Source organism: Xyrauchen texanus, chromosome 14, assembly GCF_025860055.1.
Source record: "Xyrauchen texanus isolate HMW12.3.18 chromosome 14, RBS_HiC_50CHRs, whole genome shotgun sequence".
Classification (NCBI taxonomy): Eukaryota; Metazoa; Chordata; class Actinopteri; order Cypriniformes; family Catostomidae; genus Xyrauchen; species Xyrauchen texanus.
In genome coordinates this window covers 44,489,574-44,513,064 of record NC_068289.1, presented here as the reverse complement: position 1 = coordinate 44,513,064, position 23,491 = coordinate 44,489,574, and the positions used below count along the sequence as shown (strand labels likewise).

The 23,491-nt window shown below is 41.6% G+C and overlaps 1 protein-coding gene across 2 annotated transcripts in view; it reads left to right on the top strand.

Moving 5' to 3' along the window:
- LOC127654789 (double-stranded RNA-specific editase 1-like) overlaps positions 1-23,491 on the top strand; it is a 197,289-nt gene that overhangs the window by 149,039 nt on the left and 24,759 nt on the right. For both annotated transcript variants that reach the window (XM_052142213.1, XM_052142212.1), the window contains exon 4: positions 20,786-20,863. In XM_052142213.1, the coding sequence (XP_051998173.1) occupies positions 20,806-20,863 (58 nt within the window). In that variant the 5' untranslated portion in view covers positions 20,786-20,805. The remainder of the gene's footprint in view (positions 1-20,785; positions 20,864-23,491) is intronic.

Here is a 23,491-nt window from a genome sequence, read left to right as displayed (position 1 = left end):
GAAGGTTAGTAAATCATGACTGTTTTTAGGAGGATCTAAACATGGTTTTGTGAGATTCACCCAATCGTGACTTGAGCAAAGCTAAACCTTAATGGTGCTTTGCATTTACAGATAAAGTGAGAATGGCAGTGGAGAGACAGAGAATGTATTAACTTTTTCTGAACTATAGGTATGGGCCCTAATGGAGGTGGATGCCCCTTCATTTTGGGAAGAGCCCTCTTCTCACCTTTGTTTTGGGCAGTGGATCTATCCATGTGTGTTTGGACACACAGGGGCTGCTATGATGGTTTTGGATGTGTGCTGAACTTTTGCACATCTTATATCCCTCTTCTTTAGCTCAACCCATCTATCTATGTCCACTCTCCCTCACTTTTTCTTTCGTTTACTTGTTCACTCGCTCAAACACGATTAGTTTTCCCCTCACAGGCTTGCTTGCGGGGCAAATTTGCAGACTGTTAGCAATTTGATACTTACTTTTTAATGCCAGTAATTTTTTTTTGTTACCATATGCAGCACAATCAGACTGTATATTTATACAATTTATTTCTATGATTAAATCCTTTTGTGGTTTAATAATCACACTACAAAATTTCATAATTTTAATTTGATTAATTGTACATTTCTATTGTCTAGTGTAAAAGGAGTAACAGAGCACTTGCTCAAATAAGCTTGAGAATGTTGTGTTAGTCAGACAGCATACGGGGACCATGTTGAGGATTGCAGAGACAGTGCATCATCTTTATTTTTTTAACTTGGTACCAAAGTACCGTTACTTTTGACATCCCTATTAACACTATTCTTTTACTGCCTTGCAAGCACTGGTATTTCCTCAGAAGTAATGCAAATATTTTGTATTATGTTTGTCCATTGCCTTCACGGACACAGTTTCTCTTATGTGAGTGTAATAAGGTTTGTTCATGGAGGGGGGAAAGGAGAAAGCGGGAGGCGACGGATCCAACTCAAAAAGGTATTTTCACAATTACAGGAAATGTCACACTCAACACTGTGGGCTACACTGACACTCACACACACATCCAGGCTCGGCTCTCTCCTCTGGGGTTTTGGGCAGCCTTTTATCTCCCTGCCTCTCACTGTGAACATAGAAATAACAATTAGCAGCAACTCATCTTAAGTAAAAACCTTATCGCTTACTCTCTACCCAGACAAACGCACGCCCACAGCCTCACCTCCACATATACCCACCGCCTGACTCAGGTCAGAGGAACAGCCCGGCTTGCCCCCCAAGCCATCTGTGCCCCCGGCCTGTGGTCCACCTCAAACTTAAATGGCTGGAGTGCCAGATACCAACGTGTGATCCAGGCGTTGGCATCCATCATGCAGTGGAACCATTGGAGCGGGGCTTGGTCTGAACAGAGGGTGAAGTGGAGAACGAGGACCACCCACTTGATGGCCAAGCACTCCTTCTCTGTGGTGCTGTACTTAGTCTCTCACATAGAGATCTTCCGAATAATGTACAGCACCGGGCACTCCTCCCTCTCTGCCACCTTCAACAATGAGTGAAAAGCCGGCCAATTGGTTCCCAAAATTAAAGGATGGGTGAGGCGAGGACCAACCACTGCCTCAATATTATGCTTTTGTCCCCTAAATATTATGGGACGGTCACTACAGGATAATCATGACTATACCTGTGCACACACCTCACCTTTTACCGATTATTTGAATCCAGTGCCCCGTATTGAGCCAAGCATTGATGGATGGAGGTTTGATTGCAACCGGAATCCACCAAGGCTTGGTATGTACCCCCCCTCAATACTCATGGTTATTTGGTACATCCCTTCACGATCGGAGGTGGTCTGTTGGGTGTCGGGGGCCCAGATCAAGGCCCCCAGATCCATTACCAGGCACTGCTCGCAGCTATGACCTGGCTCCCGGCAACTCCAGCAGACCAGCCCAAGCCTCCCGCCCACACTCATGGCAGTGGGCTCCTTCACCTGGGATGAAGAGTGGAGAGACCGGGTTAGGTGGAGCAGTCGACCCCCAAGCCTGAGAGGCCGGTCTTGGGGTAGTGTTTCCCCATTTCTGTGGAAATATAACAAGACGGAAGGAAGGGGGGAAAACAGGAGAGGTGACATTAGTGGAAGGAAAAGCAGGGGGTTTGCCTCCACCTGGATATGTTGCCAGATGATCCTCCGTCAGCTGGACCATTTCATTCAGCGATGCCGGTTGGTGGCACTGGACCCACTCAGCCATCCCCTTCGGCAACCGGGAGACAAACTGCTCTAGCACCACCAAGTTAATGGCATCATCAGCTTTGCTGACCTCCTTGGCCAGCACTTACCAGCGGCAGGCATCGCGGAGCTGATGGGCAAAGTCAAACAGGTGACTGACCTCACTCAGCAATAAGGAGCGGAAACGCTGGCAATGTTCTTCCGAGCTACGGTCGAGTCTTCTTCAGCACAGTGTAATCCAGGAGGTTGGTGACCAGAATCCGTTGCACCACGATCTGGGCTTCCCCGGTCAACATTGGAAGCAGATGCACCAGCCACTGGCCCTGTGGCCTCTTCATCGATTGGACCGTATGCTTGAAGAGCTCCAGATATACTTCTGTGTCACCTTGGGGGCCCATCTTGGTAAGCAACACGTGGGGGTGCACTGCTGCCAGGATTGTGGCGGCCGCCCCCTCCTGGGTGACCAAGCTTCGCAGCACTCGCCAATCTTCTTCATGGGCCCGAAGTAGCACTTCAAAGTGCTGCTGGTGCTCTCTTCTAAGTTCCATAAGGGTCTGATCTTGGCCTTGGTGGATGCTGACTTCTTCCACTGGCTACTACTCCATGACAGCTTATCCTCTTCCTTTAAATCCTGGGTTGCGGCACCAGTGTAATAAGGTTCGTTCATGGTGGAGGGGAAGGAGGATGTGGGAGGCGATGTATTCAACTCAAAAAGGTATTTTATTTTCACAATTACAGAAAATGTCACACACAACAATGGGGGCTGCTTTGCTCACACATGCAGGCTCGGCTCTCTCCATCTCTGGGGTATTGGGCAGCCTTTTATCTCCCCGTATCTCACTGTGAACATAGAAATCACAATTAGCAGCAATTCATCTCAGGTGAAAACCCTTACCAATTCCTCTCTCCCCAGACGAACGCTCGGCCATGCCCTCGCCTCCACAATGAGGATTTATGTTCAGTCTTCATTGTATTTGCGACATGAAAGAAGAAATATTTAGAATACAGGACCTTGATAAAACTATTTTATTTTACTAGATACTGCCAACAAAATACAAAATCAAGGTTGTTGGAGAAATATAACAGAATGAGTACTCTGATTCACATTATTTTTCAAATTTAGTTTTTTACTCTTTTAAATTGTATTATTTGAATAGAGTTTAATTAAATTACTCTCTTCACTATAAAGTATGAAGGACACTGAACTTCCTCATCTGTAGCTGCCTCATTGGTTGCAAATGGCAAATGTCATTAAATTTAATGAATGAATAGAATATAACAAGCTTATTGTTTTACTCAAAGACTAATGCTGTTTATTTGTATACAGCATAAAGCTGCATTCTATATGTATTAAACAGTTGTGGCTTGTTTGTTGCATTTGTTGCATGACTGTTACACACAGTTACTTAAAGCAGATGCACCCGATTAAAACAAGCCCCAGTACACCTGATAGAATGGATAGATCCTGAGGTAATATTTATGAAGTGCATCGATACATGCTGAAAGTCTGAAGGAAGTCTGGCGGCTGCTCTCGGTTCCTAATACCTGCCACATGCATCCTTTGTTAATGCGAGTTTTACACAGATGCGACTTGTCTCTCTGTGTGTGTGTGTGTGTGTGTGTGTGTGTGTGTGTGTGTGTGTGTGTGTGTGTGTGTGTGTGTGAGTGTGTATTTATCACTTTGTGGGTACCAAATGTCCCCATAAGGATAGTAAAACCCGAAATTTTTGACCTTGTGGGGACATTTTGTCGGTACAGCTTATAAATCATACAAAATTATGTTTTTTGAAAATGTAAAAATGCAGAATGTTTTCTGTGAGGGTTACGTTTAGGGGTAGGGTTAGGTTTAGGGGATAGAATATAAAGTTTGTACAGTATAAAAACCATTATGTCTATGGAAAGTCCCCATAAAACATGGAAACACAACGTGTGTGTGTGTGTGTGTGTGTGTGTGTGTGTGTGTGGTATTTTTTTACTATTAACAATGCAATTTTGACCAGGTGTGTCTTGTGTTCAGGTGCGACTATTTCCGGAAAATACTGAAAATTACGAATGAACATTTACCAACAAAATTTTTGCCATGTGGACAAAGCTCATGTGAATTTCTGTCAATAGTTTTAGGGATACTTTACACAATTATGTTAGCGCAAACAGTTCTAGCTACACAAGACTTCACTTTCACCAACTGTAGCAGGAGGCAAAATTCTTGCTTCGTCAAATTCAACTCTGAAGAAAGAAAGCCTGTAACATACTCTATGCAAGCATGTGAACTCATTCGCATCAAGCTCATTTTTTTTCTTTACTTTTGTTCTCAAAAATTAGACTGAAAGTATGCATTGTATTTTCAGTGTTGCAACAAGGGGCACTATAACAGACATTAGCATAAACTTTTTTTTAGTACCAGATTTCTTTTCAGGTAAACTACTATTATGATGTCGCGTTGGTTTTAAGAGAATCATGCTGAGCAAGTTTATAGCTAGATACCTGTACAATAACGCATCTGGTTTAATGGAACTAAATTGCCCCTCTAGGTTGTAACACAATCCGTTAGCCAAGATTTCACGTCTGCATTTGCATACTTAGTTGCATACTAGGGGCATAAGAAATATCGTATTGTATCGTACGATGCGACGTTCTCGTTTCAATATCATATGTAGTGTATGATACATAAATAAATACATAAGTGTGATTAAAACCAAGCAATGCAACATTGAGAGCTGTGAAACATTCTCCTCCCCAGAGAGGTGGTGCTGAGCGCTCACAGGAAAACAGAGCAACAAGTCTACATAGGTGAGTTGAGAGCTCGAATTTGCCAAACAACGGTGTCATGTCCCGGTGCCACGGTACATCAAACATGTCTTTTTAATTATGCCGACATCACCGTGCAAATTGGTGGATTTGCGAGGCAGAAACTGCAGCAACAAGTTGCAATCAACAGAATTGTAAAAATTGTGGCCGCATTTTTTTTCGTACTGCCCGTGTTTTATGAAAGAGGCCCGGTATGTTTCCGGCCTAAAAGTTAGAGTCTCTGTATAAGTTTAGTCGCGGAGCTACTAAAGCAGTGGAGCATAAATCCTTAGCTCAGCACTGACTCAGCCAGCTTTCTTTTTCAGCCTGTATGGAGGTCAGAAATTAAAAAGGGAATGAGAAAAATGAAAGAAACTGGAAGCGTCTGTTAAAGCCTGTTTTGTGGATTGATAAGGCAGGCGGGCTGTCCGCAATGTGGCGGACACTCGACCTTGGTATGATGGAGTTTGGGAGAGCAGCCATTTATTGTTCTTCCTGCAATGCCTGGACTTATCTACACATGTGTCTGATTTATACCTTACAGTACATGCAGGGTGGGTGGATGAAATGTAGAGCTGGACAGTATATACAGTGTGGTGGGTTTAAATAAGCCAATTTCAGCAAAGATAATTGTTGTAATGTACTGTATATAATGTTACTGTGAGACAAGATTTTGGTTATGCAGCCCACCTTTTGAGTGTTTGAGGAAATGCATGTGTGAGTGTGTTTAAAGACAATAAGGTTTCATGGTAAATCAGTGTGTAAGGATTTCTGTATGCATTTACGAATATTTGTGTATGTATGTTATGTCGGGAGGAGTTGAAGAATATCATCTTCCCCTTCCGTCTCTCTAACTCTCACCTTCAGCTTTTCTCCTCATTCTTCTCCACAGAAAGCATTCACACATAAAACTATCAAATGAAAAATTCATCCCACCTGCTCTTTCTCCTCGCTGGCCATTCTTTCAACTCTGAAACTCTGCGGTGTGATGAACAGTCAGCTGTCAAATATTAAATCCGCTAACACAATAAAAGATTTTCTGGCCTCAGTTCTAACTCCAGGTATCTGCTTTCTCAGGGAAAAAAAAGCTGCTGCTTGGAAATCTGCTGGTGTTCTGAACAAATCTTCACTCTGCCTGATCTCGGAATACTGTCACAGCAGAATTCCAAAGCTAAAGAAAATTAATTTAAAAGCTTTCTCCCTCTAAAGAGAGCGAACTTTCTTAAACCCCAGGCAGTTGCCTTGCTGACCAGTCAGTCAATGACTTAATGGTATAAAGTGTAATTTCTGTGGTACTACCATCAGCAAACAGAATTGCAAAAATAACGACTAAACACTACCACTATTTGCCATTGGATGCATAAAGAAAAATATTCATGCCCCAAACTTCTCAATTTTTATATTATATTTTTTCCTGAAAAATGGGAAAATCCTGGGGTTTATTTTTACAGGCAGCACTTGAATTTGCGTGCTGTGCTTTAGCATTCAGACAGTTCACGTGGATTAATTCATCTTCTTTAAAAAACTGCCTGTTACAACCATACACATTCAGACAGACATTTTTGGCATTGCAGGGTTTTTTTTTTTCACAAGTGTTGAAATGCTGTGTCAAGTTTAAAATAGCGATTTTGGGTCTCGTGACACAAGCATTTTGCTCCATTCTTTGGAGTTCCATCGATCAGAGAAACACATCCGATCAGGGTCATGTGAACCTGTAACCAGCCTAATTTTATAAGGTTTCTTAAGATTTCAGGGTTCCCATCGTCATGGAAAAGTAAAAATATTAATTTTTAAATAGTTATTTGCAGTCCTAGAAATGGCAAAGAATTGAAGTCATAAAAAGTCATATAGTCAGTCTAAATTGATTATGGTAAAGTTCTAAAATGTTTCATTGTGAGTGTATTCTCTACAAAATTATTTTTGTAATCCTTATTCAATTCATAGTAATGGAATCAAAAAAAAAATGGCAAATTTGTTTTTGAAAAAGTGAGCACAAATCTGGAAATTATTTGCTCAAAAAGTGTGGCAGTTTCTCAACTAGTCATTCAGACAACCCACTTACCAGTCAATTTAAACAATATAAAAGCATGTGCGAGCATGGAGACCTACAAACCGGACTCAGTTACACAAGTTCTGTCTGGAGGAATGGGCCAAAACTCCAGCAACATACTGTGAGGAGCTTGGAAGGCTATCCAAAATGTTTGAACCAAGATAAACTATTTAAAGGCAATGCCACCAAATACTATCATTGTGTATGTTAACTTTTGACCCACTGGAAATGTGATGAAAGAAATAAAATCAGAAATAAATAATTCTCTCTCCTTTTATTCTGACATTTCACATTCTTATAATAAAGCATTCATCCTAACTGACCTAAGACAGGGAACATTTTCTACGATTAAATGTCAGGAATTGTGAAAAACTGAGTTTAAATGTATTTGGCTAAGGGTGTCACGGTATTTAATCCTATGTCTCTTCCTTGTCTCGTGCCTTGTTCTTAGTGTGTGTTGTGTGGGTGCGTGAATGTGTGGGCGTGTTGTTTGTACCATGATTAGCGCTCTGCCGCAATCACTCCTCTCACCAGCTGTTACTCATTCCCATTCCCTTTAAATTCTCACCACTCTCTCATCTCCTTGTCAGATCGTTGTTTGTGATGTCCGGTGTTGTTCGCTCTTCAGAGTTCCAGTCCAGTTCTCTCGTTGTCCCTGTTTCGTGTCCTGTTTGCTGTTACCCGGATTCGCCGTGTCTGTTCAACACTTCTCTTCACTCTTCTCACCACGATCATCTGACCATTGGAGACTCTGCGCCACTAGACCATCACCCCGGACTTTTCCCCTATCTTCTCAATTTGACTGTCAATAAACTAATTGTCAACTTGCAACTTGCTTCCTAGCTTCATTACGTCACAGAACGATCTGACCACAAGATGGAAGCAGCGAGTAACAATTCAGACAGCCTAGAAGAATTTGTGATGAACAGCAGACTTCAGTATGGAGAACCAGGAGAAGAATCTCAATGACACGGCTCAGCTGTCCAGGCTCTAGTGGCGCAGGTGTCCGGACTCACCCAGCAAATTCAACTTCTGCGAGCTCCCACTGCGCCACCACGCACCGCTGATTCCTCAACCACCACCAGCGCCCTCCCAGTCGGAGCCCCGCCTACCGGTTCCAGAGCTATATTCAGGTGAACCTAATTTTTGCCGAGCTTTTCTAACACGATGCTCAATGCATTTTTCTTTACAACCCAGAACATTCTGTGATGAAAGAACCAAGGTCGCTTTTGTCCTGACGCTACTTTCTGGGAGAGCTGCCCTTTGGGGAACGGCGGTGTGGGAGAATCAAGATGAATGCTGCACCTCTTTTCAAGCACTCTCCGCGGAGATGAAGCGAAGCTTTCGACCGTGCTGTCTCCGGTAGAGAGGCAGCCAGAGTGCTGGTCGACTTGCGCCAGGGGAGAGATCTGTATCAGACTTTTCTATCGAAGTTCGACGCTTAGCGGCGGAGAGCCAATGGAACGAGGAGGCGCAGTGGGACATGTTCCTGCATGGGCTGGCTGATCGCGCCCAAAAGGAGATATACGCCATGGATCTCCCCACCAAGCTAAACGATTTGATCGCCTTGGCGCTTAGAGTGGACGCAAGGTTATCCAGAATGGAACAGCGTAGTACAAACCAACCGCCCCTTGAGAGGATTAGGCGGTCAATGTTCTGGAGGCGGGACGCTGCTCAGCCCCGGCTCTGTGATCCCGAGCCCATGCAGGTGGGTCGAGCCCGGCTTTCCGGGAGGAGAAGGAAAGGCGGAGATCCCAGGGACTGTGTTTGTACTGTGGTGGTGCTGGACATTTTGCCTACAACTGTCCTTTAAAAGGATCCGCCCGATAGCAAGTATGAGGCTACTATCGGGTGGGATCTCCACGAGAAGACCTCATCCACATCTACCCTCCTTCCGTAAGTCTTCAATGGTCTAATCACCGCCACGACTGTCGAGCACTTCTGGATTCTGGGGCCGAAGGAAATTTCATGGACTACACTTTTGCACTCAACCACCAAGTCCCCTCAAGTCTCTCACTCACCGGATCGCTGTTCACGCCCTCAATGGCCAGAAACTTCCCACCATTTCCTAGCCACTGAAGACATCACTCTCGCCACGCCAGGCAATCACACCGAGACCATCTCCTTCTACATACTGGACACTCCTCTTGCCCCCATCGTCCTTGGTCATCCCTGGCTCACCCATCACAACCCTAAAGTGGACTGGCAGTCTAAGTCTGTGTCAGCGTGGAGCACTCAATGTCATAAGTCTTGTCTTGTTTCTGCCTGTTCGCCTGTTTTTGTCCCTGTTTTTCAGGAAGAGGCGGTGGATTTATCTAACGTGCCCGCTGAGTACCTGGACCTGAAGGAGGTGTTCAGTAAGTCTCGGGCGCTTCTCTCCTCCACATCGCCCCTATGACTGTGCCATAGAGTTATTGCCAGGTACATCTCCTGCCTAAGGGCAAGTTATATTCACTCTCGATTCCAGAGAGGGAGGCTATGGAGAAATATATTTCTGATTCTCTAGCTAATGGATTCATCCGCCCTTCCTCTTCAGCCGGGGCGGGATTCTTTTTGTGGGGAAGAAGGATGGATCTCTGCGACCTTGCATTGATTACCGGGTTGAACAACATCACGGTAAAGAATACTTATCCTCTACCGCTGATGTCTTCAGCTTTTGAGAGGTTGCAGGGAGCATCCATCTTCACGAAATTGGATTTACGTAATGCTTATCATTTGGTCCGCGATCAGGGAGGGGGATGAATGGAAAACCGCTTTTAACACCCCCAGGGGCACTTTGAATACTTGGTCATGCCGCTCGCTTGTCCAACTCCCCAGCTGTCTTCCAGGCACTCGCCAATGACGTGCTGCGAGACATGGTTGATCAGTTCATATATGTTTACCTGGATGACATATTGATTTTTTCTTCTTCTCTCCAGGAACATGTGCAGCACGTCCGGCTAGTGCTTCAGAGATTGCTAGAGAATGGGCTTTTGTCAAGGCGAGAAATGCGCTTTTCATGCACAGTCTGTTCCTTTCTTAGGGTACATCGTGTCGGTTGAGGGAATGCGCATGGATCCTGAGAAGATCAAGGCTGTGGTAGATTGGCCAAGTCCAGAGTCTCGTAAGGCCCTACTGAGATTCCTGGGGTTCGCCAATTTCTACCGGGCGCTTCATTCGCAATTTCAGTCAACTAGCCACACCTCTGACCGCCCTGACCTCCCCAGAACAACGCTCAGGTGGTCAGACGCAGCTGAGGCCGCGCTTGCCAAACTGAAAGGTTGCTTTGTTTCAGCCCCCATCCTGATAACCCCTGATCCATCACGCCAGTTCGTGGTGGAGGTCGATGCATCAGAGGTGGGGGTAGGCGCAGTGCTATCCCAGCGTTCTCCTTCAGACGACAAGATACACCCTTGCGCTGCTTTTTTCTCATCGCTTGTCCTCGGCCGAACGTAATTATGACATTGGTAACAGAGAGTTGTTGGCAGTCAAGTTAGCTTTGGAGGAATGGCGCCACTGGTTGGAGGGTTCGGGGTACCTTTTATCGCCTGGACCGATCACAAGAATTTGGAATATATTCAGCACAGCTAAAAGATTAAACTCCAGGCAGGCTCGGTGGGCTCTTTTTTCGGGTCGCTTTGATTTTACTCTCTCGCATCGCCCGGTTCCAAGAACATCAAACCCGATTCTTTATCACGTATTTTTGATCACTCCGAACGCTCGCCTACTCCCGAAAGTGCATTTTACCAGAGACTCTATTCATCTCTACACTCACATGGGAGATCGAATCGAAGGTCAAGACGGCCTTAGAAGGGGTAACGCCCGCTCGGTGCCCACCGAACCGCTTTGTTTGTGCCGGAGGGTTACGGTCCAGCGTTATTCAGTGGGGACATTGTTCTAATGTGGCTTGTCATCCAGGAGTTAATCGAACTAAGTTTTTAGTCAAGCAACGATTCTGGTGGCCTTTGATGGTTCGTGACGCTCACAGTTTTGTTTTGGCTTGCTCAGTCTGCGCCACTGGTAAGAGTTCCAATCGACCCCCAGACGGGTTACTTCAACCGCTGCCGGTGCCATCGAGACCCTGGTCCCATATCGCTCTAGATTTTATCACCGCCCTCCCACCCTCACAGGGACACACGGTAGTTTTAACCGTGGTGGACCGGTTCTCGGCTGCGCCCACTTCATTCCCTTGCCCAAATTACCCTCTGCCAAGGAGACAGCGGTGATTGTCATTGACCACGCCTTTCGGCTACATGGCCTCCCGACAGATGTGGTCTCTGACAGAGGACCCCAATTTGTGTCCAAATTTTGGCGAGAATTTTGTAAATTACTGGGAGCGACTGTTAGTCTGTCCTCAGGGTTTCATCCCCAGAGCAATGGTCAATCTGAGCGAGCCAACCAGGATCTGGAGAGAACGCTACGATGTTTGGTATCCAAGAATCCTTCCTCATGGAGTCAGCAACTGTCTTTTGTTGAGTACGCCCACAACACGCTACCAGTATCATCCACGGGCCTATCTCCGCTTGAGTGTAGTGTAGGTTACCAGCCACCTATTTTTCCTAGTCTGGAATCCGGTCGCGGTCCCTCCGCCACGCCTTCGTCCAGAGGTGTCACCGCGACTTGGACTAGGGCCCGGAGACTCTACTCCAAGTGGGGTCACGCACCAAGGCCAAAGCTGATCGCCACCGGTCTAGGCCTCCCGTGATACGCCGTTGGTCAAAAGTGTGGCTTTCTACTAAGAACATTCCTCTACGCTCCGTGATCTAATAAACTTGCACCTAAATTTATTGGCCCGCTCGCTGTCACCAAGATCGTTAGTCCGGTGGCAGTCCGCCTCAACCTTCCTCCAGCGTACAGGAGAATTCACCCCGTATTTCATGTATCCAAAATAAAACCCGCCTTTTATTCCCGCGATTAACCCGCCGGTTCCGTTCCCCCACGCGACTCGTAGACGGGAACCTACTTATTCGGTCAACCGTATTCTGGACTCAAGACGGAGGGGACGCGGATTTCAGTACCTGGTGGACTGGGAAGGTTACGGTCCGGAGGAGAGAGGTTGGGTACCGCCAGAGACATTCTGGATCACTCCCTTATCGATGACTACAATCGGCAGGTAGGGAGCCTGGGAACGCCAGGAGGCGCTCCTAGGGGAGGGGTACTGTCACGGTATTTAATCCTATGTCTCTTCCTTGTCTCGTGCCTTGTTCTTAGTGTGTGTTGTGTGGGTGCGTGAATGTGTGGGCGTGTTGTTTGTACCATGATTAGCTTCTGTCGCAATCACTCCTCTCACCAGCTGTTACTCATTCCCATTCCCTTTAAATTCTCACCACTCTCTCATCTCCTTGTCAGATCGTTGTTTGTGATGTCCGTGTTGTTCGCTCTTCAGAGTTCCAGTCCAGTTCTCTCGTTGTCCCTGTTTCGTGGTCCTGTTTGCTGTTACCCGGATTCGCCGTGTCTGTTCAACACTTCTCTTCACTCTTCTCACCACGCATCATCTGACCATTGGAGACTCTATGCCACTAGACCATCACCCCGACTTTTCCCCTATCTTCTCAATTTGACTGTCAATAAACTAATTGTCAACTTGCAACTTGCTTCCTAGCTTCATTACGTCACAAAGGGTGTACAGTATATAAACTTCTGACTTTAACTGTATATGCTATATACATGTGTTTGTATTTTTATTTATTTATTTTATTTTGTGGATTCTAATTGAATTTTCTGACTTATCATACAGTATATCAGTCTTTTTATAGGGTCAAAAATTGTTTTGTACATTCCTAGTTCTTGGCATTTGGAGTTAAATTGCATTTAACTCCAAATTGCAAATGTCCTGTGTTAATTTGAGGGCAAATGTAATGTACTTTTTGCACTTGCAATAAGGAAATGCTGTCATCTACAGTAAGTGAAGGCATTTGTCTCAGCTCTTTGCATTGGGTTTATGGCTTAGTCCCTGTCCGTGGTGCTGAAAGCCCTGGTGTCGGTGTCACCTGCTGTGACATGTGCTGGGCTCTAGGCCACCCTGCCCCCCGGCATTCTATTAGAGTGCAGTAATTGGCATTCGGGTAGGTGGAACCAAGTAGGAGCTTATTTCAGCACCATTATTATTAAATTTATTTAGAGTGCTGAATTTATTTGTCCTGATGGCTGGTGTTTGGTCAAGCTTTAACAGAGGCCTGTAAACCAGTGTTCCGCAATCTGTCGCTCCGCCGTTACTAAATCCACAGCAAATAAATTGTTTTTAAAGAAATTTTACTTGAGTTGCAGTATAAGTTGAATGAAGTGAGATTTTAAGAATGTACTGTGTATCACTAAATAATGTAAAGAAAACATGTCTTTTATTTATTTTCTTCTGTGAAACTTAAATCAGTAGCATTATGGATAGATGTTTAAAACATAAAAAACAAAGTTTTTTGTAATAAATTATATTTTTATTAAAAGATATAAAATGTTATAGTTTTTTTTATTAAAATATAATTGAATTTATTTAATATATAAAAATGTTTTTAATACAATAATATAATTTAAATAATAAAATAATGTAAATAATAAATAATTGTTATATTTTTAATAAGTAAAATTAATAATATTTTAAAAATATATATTTTATAGCCCGTAAGGACAACTATATCAAAGTATAGAGTAGTTTTACTTTAGGTATATGCAGCAGAGGAGTCCTTTTTGAGCCATACATATATATATATATATATATATATATATATACACACACACATACACATACACTTAGATTTGCATTGATTAGGGATTTTGAAATTTTGTAGTCTAACTTACAAACAATGAGTAATCAAAATCGCATAAAACGTAAGTCAGAAATAAGTATGACGTGTGAAATTTATATTTTATTTATTTTCAAATGTTACTAGGAACAGTTTCAAATGAAGCTAACTTCAACAAACTATGCTTTTCTTTTAGAGAAAAAAACCCTCAAAACAATGAATTGTTGACCGTTTTTTTTCAATGCTCTGTCTTTCTGAACAAATTCATAAAAAAACTTTTCAAAAACAGTTCCAAGTCTGGAACTTACTTGTGAATTATTCACAACTTGAGCTTCAAGTTTAGTGGAAGTAGTGTGTGTGTGTGTTTAGTGTGGATGACTAGCCATCTCACTCCTATTTACCTCACTTTTTTGTATACCTTAACAGCATGACACATGAGAGCCGTAGTTAAAGTCGAAGAAATGACAGAATGTTCTCAGGTGTAAGGGCCAAAGTGCCTGGGGTGTGTCACCCTTCATCTGCCCATCAATATGAAGCACAGGCCACTTTGGCAAAATTACATGGTTGCATCTTGTGGTGAATGCCCTCGCTGTAGAATGTCACCCTCCTCCACTGTCATATAGCTCTTTAGTTGTGATGTTGAAACTCTGTGGTTGTTTGGTAAGGCTGAAAGTTTTGGAGAACAATTTATTGTGAATATTTTAAAAAGTATTGTGATTGCGATATGGACTGTTATTATGATTATATATATATTTTTTAATAATAATAAATAAATAAAAAACAAACAAGTAGGTGTTTCCTTTTGACCAAAATTTTGTCATGGGCAAATATGCTCTACTGCCATCAGAAATACTGTTGAGTGATTAAAATTGTATCCTCTTAAAAAAATAACCTGACTAAATGAATAAATAAAAAATATAGAGAAACGTTACATTGTATCTGTTCCCTGTGTTTTTGCCCAATTTGTGATAGGTTCTCAGCTAGGGATGGGCATGAGTACTCGGACAGCAATGATCAATCATGAAAATCAACTTGTCAAAGAGGGAGCTTATTTTTAATTTTGAGTTGTGGTCTTCAGGTGTACATTGATTGTCAGAGACATCTCATACCTAAAACAAACTGATATACGACGCTGCAAAGCTATCGTTACGATAATCAAAAGAGAGTGAAATTAACCGTGTTTTGAACACCTGTCTATGCAGAGCGTTTACAAAATATGTTTTATTATCATTAAATGTAAGAGCTTTGACTCGTTAATGGATATTATTTAAGCCTCCGCGCGAGTTTGACTGCTGGATTATAAATTTGTGTTTAAACTCGCGTTTACGCAAGTAATGCCAACCCGCAAGTATTCCCCCTTCTCTTCCAGAAAAGGACAGGAGGAGAGGCTTCTACGACGTGCTTCATAGTAAAGTACAACCAATAGCTGGAATCAAGTAGACGCACACATTTTCAGAACTTACCAGGTAGTCCAACTTCCTCGCTCACTTTCCTCCAAGTGATGGCATTTTTCATCCGGTCTCTGTACATGTATGACGTTGTGTCGTACAATTCTGGGTGCCCACTTACCACTACAACAAAAAAATGTTGTATACATTTTTCCCGATTTCTTCTGCTACTACGTCAGTGACATCTGAAAATTTTAAACTCACGCGAATGAAGCAAATTAAACAATTTTGTGTGTTCGAGTCGCGCCATTCGCTTCAATTCGCGTCTATTCGCATATTTGCATTGACGTTGTATGTAATTACGCCATGCGAAACGTTAAATGTGAACGCACCATAAGGCTCCATTTCAAAACCTTATGAGCTGCCATGCTGTTTACTGCCTACATAGGCAGTCCCCTTAACGATATAGAACCTTTTTAGTGATCAATTTGGAACATTCTACATAGACAGCAACTTTGTGGGACATGCAAACAGCTTATCAGGTGAAACACACAGGGGACTCAACTTAGCATTTAGCCAACAACACTACTTTAATAAGATTAAAATATATTGCACTGACAATTTTGGATAAAATAGTCCTTTTTAATTAGATTAAATTATTTTGATATTTTTATTTATCAATATTTTATCAATATGAGTACTGAATGAATTGTAAGCATATTTCTAATTAAAATTTCTCTCTCTTTGCCTGTCATTATGGATTTTTCACATAGCTCATTGTAAACTTTAATATATATATTTTTATCATTATATATTTAAACTACTTCCGACCATTACAAAGCTTGTGATGTATCTGGTTCTAATTTAAATGAAAAAAAAATTCATTTTTAAACCATATGCATATTTAGTTGTAGCAACATTAACATGTTGTAGAATTATTATAAAATTAAATCTTCTATTGTATCATTCTAAAACAGTCCATGCAAAGTACCATTGGCTTTTCATCATATTTTACTGGACTGTCCTGCTTTTGTTAGTGCATGTTAACTATTTGGTTAATGAAAACAACATAATTGTACAATATGACTATCATCACTTAGCGCACAGCTAATTCATCTGTGGTTAGTGAAAACTGAGCTAACATGCAGCTTCCAGTTTAGAGCCAATCCAGTATTAAGTTGTCGTGGCATCAGTCCCTTCGATTTTAGACACGGTACGAGGCTGAGACAATGACCTTCATGCCCTGGAAGATCCAACATCCAGCATCACCGCACTTTGTCTGCACTCTTGTGTCTACCACTTGTAGATTGAAGCTGATCTCATTCCTGTTTATGGATTCATGAGCAAAATGAGAACAGCAGACGAAGCTAAATCAAAAGCGACAGACACAAAACGAGCTCAAGTCTCCGACCTGCTTATTACAGCGTAGACCATTAGAAGACCGGCAAGAGGAGAATATAGCAGAGAGATGGAAATCACAGGGCCGTTTGACGCCTTGTGAAATTTCAGCTCCACTCAGATAAATACTCCCTCCGAAACAGCACTCCCCTGACTATTTCAATTTTCTAATGGAATATTAATCTTTAATAGAGTAATAATTGCGCTAGCATATTTGATGTCACCCACCATTTGACCAGATTAATTAGGCCATTTAGTTTAGCTTAAGAAAGTGTCACCCATGAAGAATGGGTCTGAGCAAAAGCAGAGTGCTTTCGATGTTTTATGACATTTTGTAATTGTTTCCATTGGGCCGTAGCACATAGTGTGTGTGTGGCTTTTTACCTAGAGGTGGAAATGTTGGTGTTTTGTGATTTAAGTTACAACTTTTCAGGTTTTTATATTTTAATCCAGATCTATAGCCTTCAAGTGCACCTTGAAAACTATTCAGAGTAAAATAATACTTTTAGAATACATATTTATAAGGCAAGGAACTTTTTTTGAAGTTATATATACTAAAATCCCGGTATGTTACAATAAGTGTCACAATGAACTAGCCTCCCATATGTCTATAAACCACAGTAGTTATTTACACACGGTTTTTCTTTCGTCATTTAGACTCTGATCTACTTCAAGTACTTTTTCTTCTTTCAGTCTTTGCAGTACTTTCTCCCATATTTTACCTATTCATGGTATTATTGTTGTTAATAACTGCTATTTTGTTTGGCAAGTTTCTGATGTGGACGTGACTCACCAAATGCTTATCGGGAGCCGTCCATATTTCCACAACTACAATCATATGCGCAAATGTTATATTTCTGGAAAGAACGCTGCAGACAGTATTGACAGTAGTGCACAGCTGACTATTGTTAAGGTGTGCCATGCGGGTGCCAGATATTCAATGCGGGAATCATTATACATAAGAAGTTATATTTACATTCTTTAGTGCCATCCATCAGACCTTTTGGTGACCGTGGTCCATTTTTATAGTATCCTAAAAACAAAACCCACGATTCTATGATTTTAACCTGCGATTGTGTTTTCAAATTAGCCAGATTTGTTGTAAAAGCACAAACCTGGCACCACTGCACACGCGCTGATGCTGTTCTAAAGGAAGAGAGAGTATGTAACATGCACTTGTGTGCTGTTTAAAAAAACGTCTTACTTGAGTGACAATCGTTTTCTTTCACATCTGCCTTATTTGTGTTCATTATGAGAGATGTATTCTAAAATAATTCTAACAAATTGTTATTAAGTAACTGTATTCTGAATGCAGGTGCTTGAAAACTTAACGGGGGGCTGAATACATTTACTTCAAATTTGCCTGAGTCGTGAGTTCAAATCCAGGGCGTGCTGAGTGACTCCAACCAGGTCTCCTAAGCAACCAAATTGTCCCGGTTGCTAGGGAAGGTAGAGTCAAATGGGGTAACCTCCTCGTGCTCACTTTAATGGGGTTCTCGCTCTCGGTGGGGAACTTGGTGAGTTGTGCGTGGATGCCGCTGACAATAGTGTGAACCCTCCACATGCATTACATCTCCGTACTAACATGCTCAACAAGCCACGTGATAAGATGGCAACTGAGATTCGTCCTCCGCCATCTGAATTGAGGCGAGTCAGGTTCTCTATGGGATTAAGATGCAGGGAGTTGCCTAGCCATGGATCCAAAATTTCAATGTAATGATCTCCGAGTCACTTCATTATCACTCTTGCCTTGTGACATGGTGCACCATCATGCTGGAAAATGCCCGGATCATCACCAAATTGCTCCTGAATCGTTGGGAGAAGTTGCACTTGCAGGAAGTTTTGATACCATTCTTTATTCATGGCAGTGTTTTGGGGCAGAATTGTGAGAGAGCCCACTCCCTTGGATGAAAAGCAACCCCACACATGGATGGTCTCAGGATGCTTCACTGTTGGCACGACACAGGACTCATGGTAGCGTTCACCTATTCTTCTCTGGACTATCAATTTTCCAGATATCCCAAACAGTCGGAAGGGGCTTCATCAGAGAAAATATCTTTGCACCAGTCTTCTGCTGTCAATCCTTGTACTTCCTGTAGAATTTCAGTCTGTCCTTGATGTTTTTCTTGGAGGGAAGTGGCTTCTTTGCTGCCCTTCTTGACACCAGGCCATTGTCCAAAAGTCTTCGCCTCACTGTGCGTGATGCACTCACACCCACCTGCTGCCAATATTGAGCAAGCTCTGCACTGGTGGTGACACGATTCCGTAGTTGACTCCTCAGGAGGAGACGGTACTGGTGCTTGCAGGACACTCTGAGACGTCCTGAAGCCTTCTTTACTGCAGTTGAACCTCTCTCCTTGAAGTTCTTGATGATCCGGTAAATGGTTCTTTCAGGTGCAATATTCTTTGCAGCACTTTCCTTGAATGTGAGGCCATTTTGATGCAAAGCGATGATGGCACAATAAGAACACAATGATTGGAAGCACTTCCCTCCTTTTATAGCAATCAGTCTACTCTTATAATCCAATCAGAATGATAGAAAGACTAGTACTCATTCACACTTTCCCAGGTGCTGCTGATATGATTAGTGAAATGATGTTGGCTGGTCATTTTGTGCCAGGAACAAAAAACAGTGAAATTTGGGTTTTTGTGATAAAGTTAATTTTTTTTGGCCAATGAAGCTTTTTGTAATTATTTAAAATGCATTGGATCACTCTGCACAATAATCTAGAAAATATGTACAATGTGAATCAACACAGCAACAACTGAAGTAGAAACAATTGCGAAACACAAAATGTATGTCACAGCCAATACTTTTGGTCATGGCTGTAGTGTATGTATGTATGTATATACACGCACACACATATACATATACATACATACATTCATATATACACACACACACATACATATATATATATATGTATGTTTATATATGTATATATGTACGTTTATATATATTTTTTTTTTTTAATTTAATTGCACCCATACTGTATTTATTTGTAATAATAATAATAATAATAACTTGGTCCTCCATACATGTACACATTCTGAGTGTCTTCTCTTTCAGTTAATATAGAAACTCTTCATATTAGCTCTTCATAAAACATCGTCCAATAAGGGCCAACTAACTATAGCCTCAAGTCAACATAATCTTTCATCTCGACACTATTATGAGCTTTTGGAAATACATTTAAAATTTTTCTGTTGTGTGTGTGGTGTATTTTTCACCTGAGCTAAGTAGCATCAGTGTCAGTGGGAACTAAGAGCCTGTTGATGTCAATAACTGTATTTTTCTTCGGAGGCAGCTGAAGATGAAGTCTAATCGAATGGATATTAAAGTCACAATAGACTGCGCCTGCTATTACTGCCTGTCAAGCGCGCCCCTTTCTCTCAGAGATTAGTTTCTCCTGCTGAATATTTATACACTTACTGTAGGCTTAACCTCACAGTCAATGCTGTTTGATTCCTCTTCTAACCTCTCTTCTCCATTTTCTCGCTTTTACTCTTGCTTTTCTAATTCAAGTAGATTAAGGATGCTTAATACCATGTTTTAGAGACCAAATACGAGTGCAATACTTTCAGTACTCGCTAGAACCAATATGTATATATTTAGTAATGCTGTAATATTCAAGTACAGTAAAGTGGGACTAATGATTTAGGAGTAATGTGTTTAAAATTGTTACCAGAGTTTGCACAGTGAAGTAAAACTTGAAAACTGTTTGTTTTGTGTGTGTGTGGGATTTGTAAGTGATTTCCATTTTGCAAATGCTTCATTAGCGAATCAGTCTCATTTTGTCATATTGAGAATGATTTAGGAATAAGCCATAAATCATAAATGTCTGTTTAAAGTGATGGAATGTCAAGGACATTATTGCCATGGGTTGCTATGCAGTTGCTAATTTTTTCTGAGTGTTTTAGTTTATTGAGGATGATAGGGTGATTTTGGTGATTGCTTACTGGCCCAAACCAAAAGAGCCCACCCACAAGTCTCTTTGATATCCTGGTCCATAGATATGGCTCGGGTCCCTCTTTCAATGTAATTCTATGGGATTTTTCCACCCATTTTATAATCTGCCTGGCAAAAACCATAAGGCTGATCTCTTGTAAAAGTAATACCATACCTAACCTCAACAAGCCACACAATTCGAGGTATTATTCATGTTCAAAGGGTAAACAGTGCAGCAAATCCCTAAGTATGAGGAATAGGAATGGTATTGAACACAACTAATGACAATCTGTCTCGCTCTTTCTCAGGTGTGGGTAAGGCTCAGCAGATGCAGGGCCAACCGAAACGCTTCTCTACCATGGATGTTGATGAGGAGGAGAACATGAGTGAGTGCTGTTACCTGAAACCCAAACCCTCTGTTCCAACGCACACACTCGTTAAACTAACATGTCTCTTAGTGAACAGTTCATGCCCCTTCTGTCCCCTCTCTATGCCCCTTGCTGAAACCAATCCCAGCTAACAACACTTAGAAATGTTTGAGGGTCACGTCCTGTTAAGTCAAGCTTTTAGATGCAGGAAAAATGCAGATGTCTTACATTAAAACATTGGTTCATTTATACTTCAGCCACAATTCTGTACCTCACTACTAGTGTTTGCATCATACGGCACACCCATAGACTGCCCACAGTCCATTCGATGACCATTTGATGAACATCACACACAAAACTGGGAAGCACTTTCTTGATCTGGCTAGCTCTAATCTGATTGAATGGCTTATCGCAACTTTCAAGAGTAAGGGCACCCATGATTGTTTAATTTTACATAGGGACTTTTGTACTCGGGTGTAAATAGCATGTAGAAAAGTGTGACTAGTTACACCACAATAGTCTGGTGAAGCCATAGTAATTAACAACAAAGTATGTAATTTGTGTCGCTGCAGTGGCGCGGAGAGTAAACAATGTACAAATGTGCTTTTATGTGCTAATATTTCCTTCAATAGAGCTGTTTAGCCATGACGTCAATTTGGAGACAAACCCAGAAGGCTAATTTGCCATGGGTTCCCTCTGGAATTTCCTATGGGTTTTTATAATGTTTTTTTTTTTAATTTATGAAAAAAATAAGGTATGTGGTAAACATTATTTTAAGATACTTTAATGTTTTGTTCTTCAACATAAATGACACACAGTTATACCTCAAAAAGGAATTTTAAAGCCTCTGTTTTGTTTGAGTTTTTTTATATATATATTATACAGTATATTACTAAATAATGACTACAACTACAATAAGCTTGTTAGAGTTTGTGCCTAACAAAACAGAAAACCGTTGTTGTCCTTATCTAGCAACTTGTAAGTAACATACTTAAGGGGGTTGTTAGCAAGCAACACCCAAGTAGGGGTAAGTCCTAATTGAAATTAACCATGGATTTACTCTAGTAATATTGTAGTAATCATGTTTAGTTTTCAACATGTGCACAGTTTGCACACACTCAACGGCAGGCATACATGCAGGCGATGTGCACACATGTGGACAAGTGTGCCCTAAAGTGTATCACAAAGCAGTCAAAGTGTGCATGCAACGAATGTGTCCAAAGTTGTGGTCAAAGAAGTATGTACTTGGAAAGGTTGAGAGCTTAATTTTGCACTTGATGGAACGGCGTGCGGAAAAATGCATAAGTATACCCTAGCCTTTAGTTGCAAGAAAACTAGATATCCACAAGAAGAATTGTATATTTTGTATATGTAGTTTACATCTATATTTTTGTCTATGAAATACACGAGACTTTTGGACAGACAGCAATTCTGGTTCTAAAGTCTGCACACATTTTCCCCTAATATCAGTACAACCGATAACAATTGTTTGAATGTTTTTCTATGGCAGTCTGTTATTGTGGTATCAGCTATTTCAGATAAACCCGCCCCTAAACGGCATGTAAAAACTACACAAAGATACTGACTGATCCATTTAAATGTTGGTGGTTCTTGACTGGAATGAACTGCAATGTGGACCAAACTTTATGCCTCACTTCTGTTAAATTCCTAATTCAATGCACATACAATTTAACTTATTTGATGAAGGCTGGAGAAATAGACAGTGTTCCTCCGTTGTCTTTAAGTCCCATTCCTCTTTATTCAGTGCTTTGACAAAAAAAATAAAAATTAGTTGTTAAACCAGAGGAACCTTCTATTGTCCTGTCACTCACTGGCTATTGCTTTCAAAGCCACTGACAATGGAGGGCCCTGTCATTATAACACATCCAGAGCCAAGCAGACCATTTCTTATTTCAATTTTGAGTTTATAACCGTGCTTTGATATCTAAAAACATTTTACCTCTGATAGAAAAATATGCACTGGCAGGTTTAGATTTTAGCTTGAAACTATAGGTTTGTTTTCAGTAATTGCTTGGAAAGAGTCTCGATTATGGACACTCGTTCAAGGTTCTTCGCTAGATTTTCCACCCCATTGAATAAAAAAAGATCAACAAGTTGTCAATATGAGTAAGCAGGTATTAGCTAAATGTGTATTGCACCGTTTTATCTGTGTTGATTACAAGGCAATATCCTTCCCTGCTGTCAAGATAAATGGATTGATAGCACATTGTCTCATGGTTATACAGAACGTGTGCTCACTGACGTTTTGAGAGAGATTCAGTGGTTTGTGTGCTTGTATTCATACTGTCTGTGGCCTAGAAATTTTCCTGATAGGTCTGGTAGTTTTACATCAAAAAGAGGTATATTTCAAATGCCCTGTACAGTAACAAACTACTTAACATGTTATTGGCAGAGTAACTGGGGTATCTACTTGTAGATTCTGCGTTAACATTGGCTCTGTTCTGAAACCTAGTGAGCTGGCTTGCTATCTACTGCCTACATATGCAGTACCTTCCAAGTACGCATCCTAACTGAAATTAAACCTGAAAGTGTGGAATACTGTTTTGGAATTTCTCACTAATAAGCCAAAATAATAATGATAATAATAATAAATAGTGCATGAATATTGGGTAAAATATTTTTATC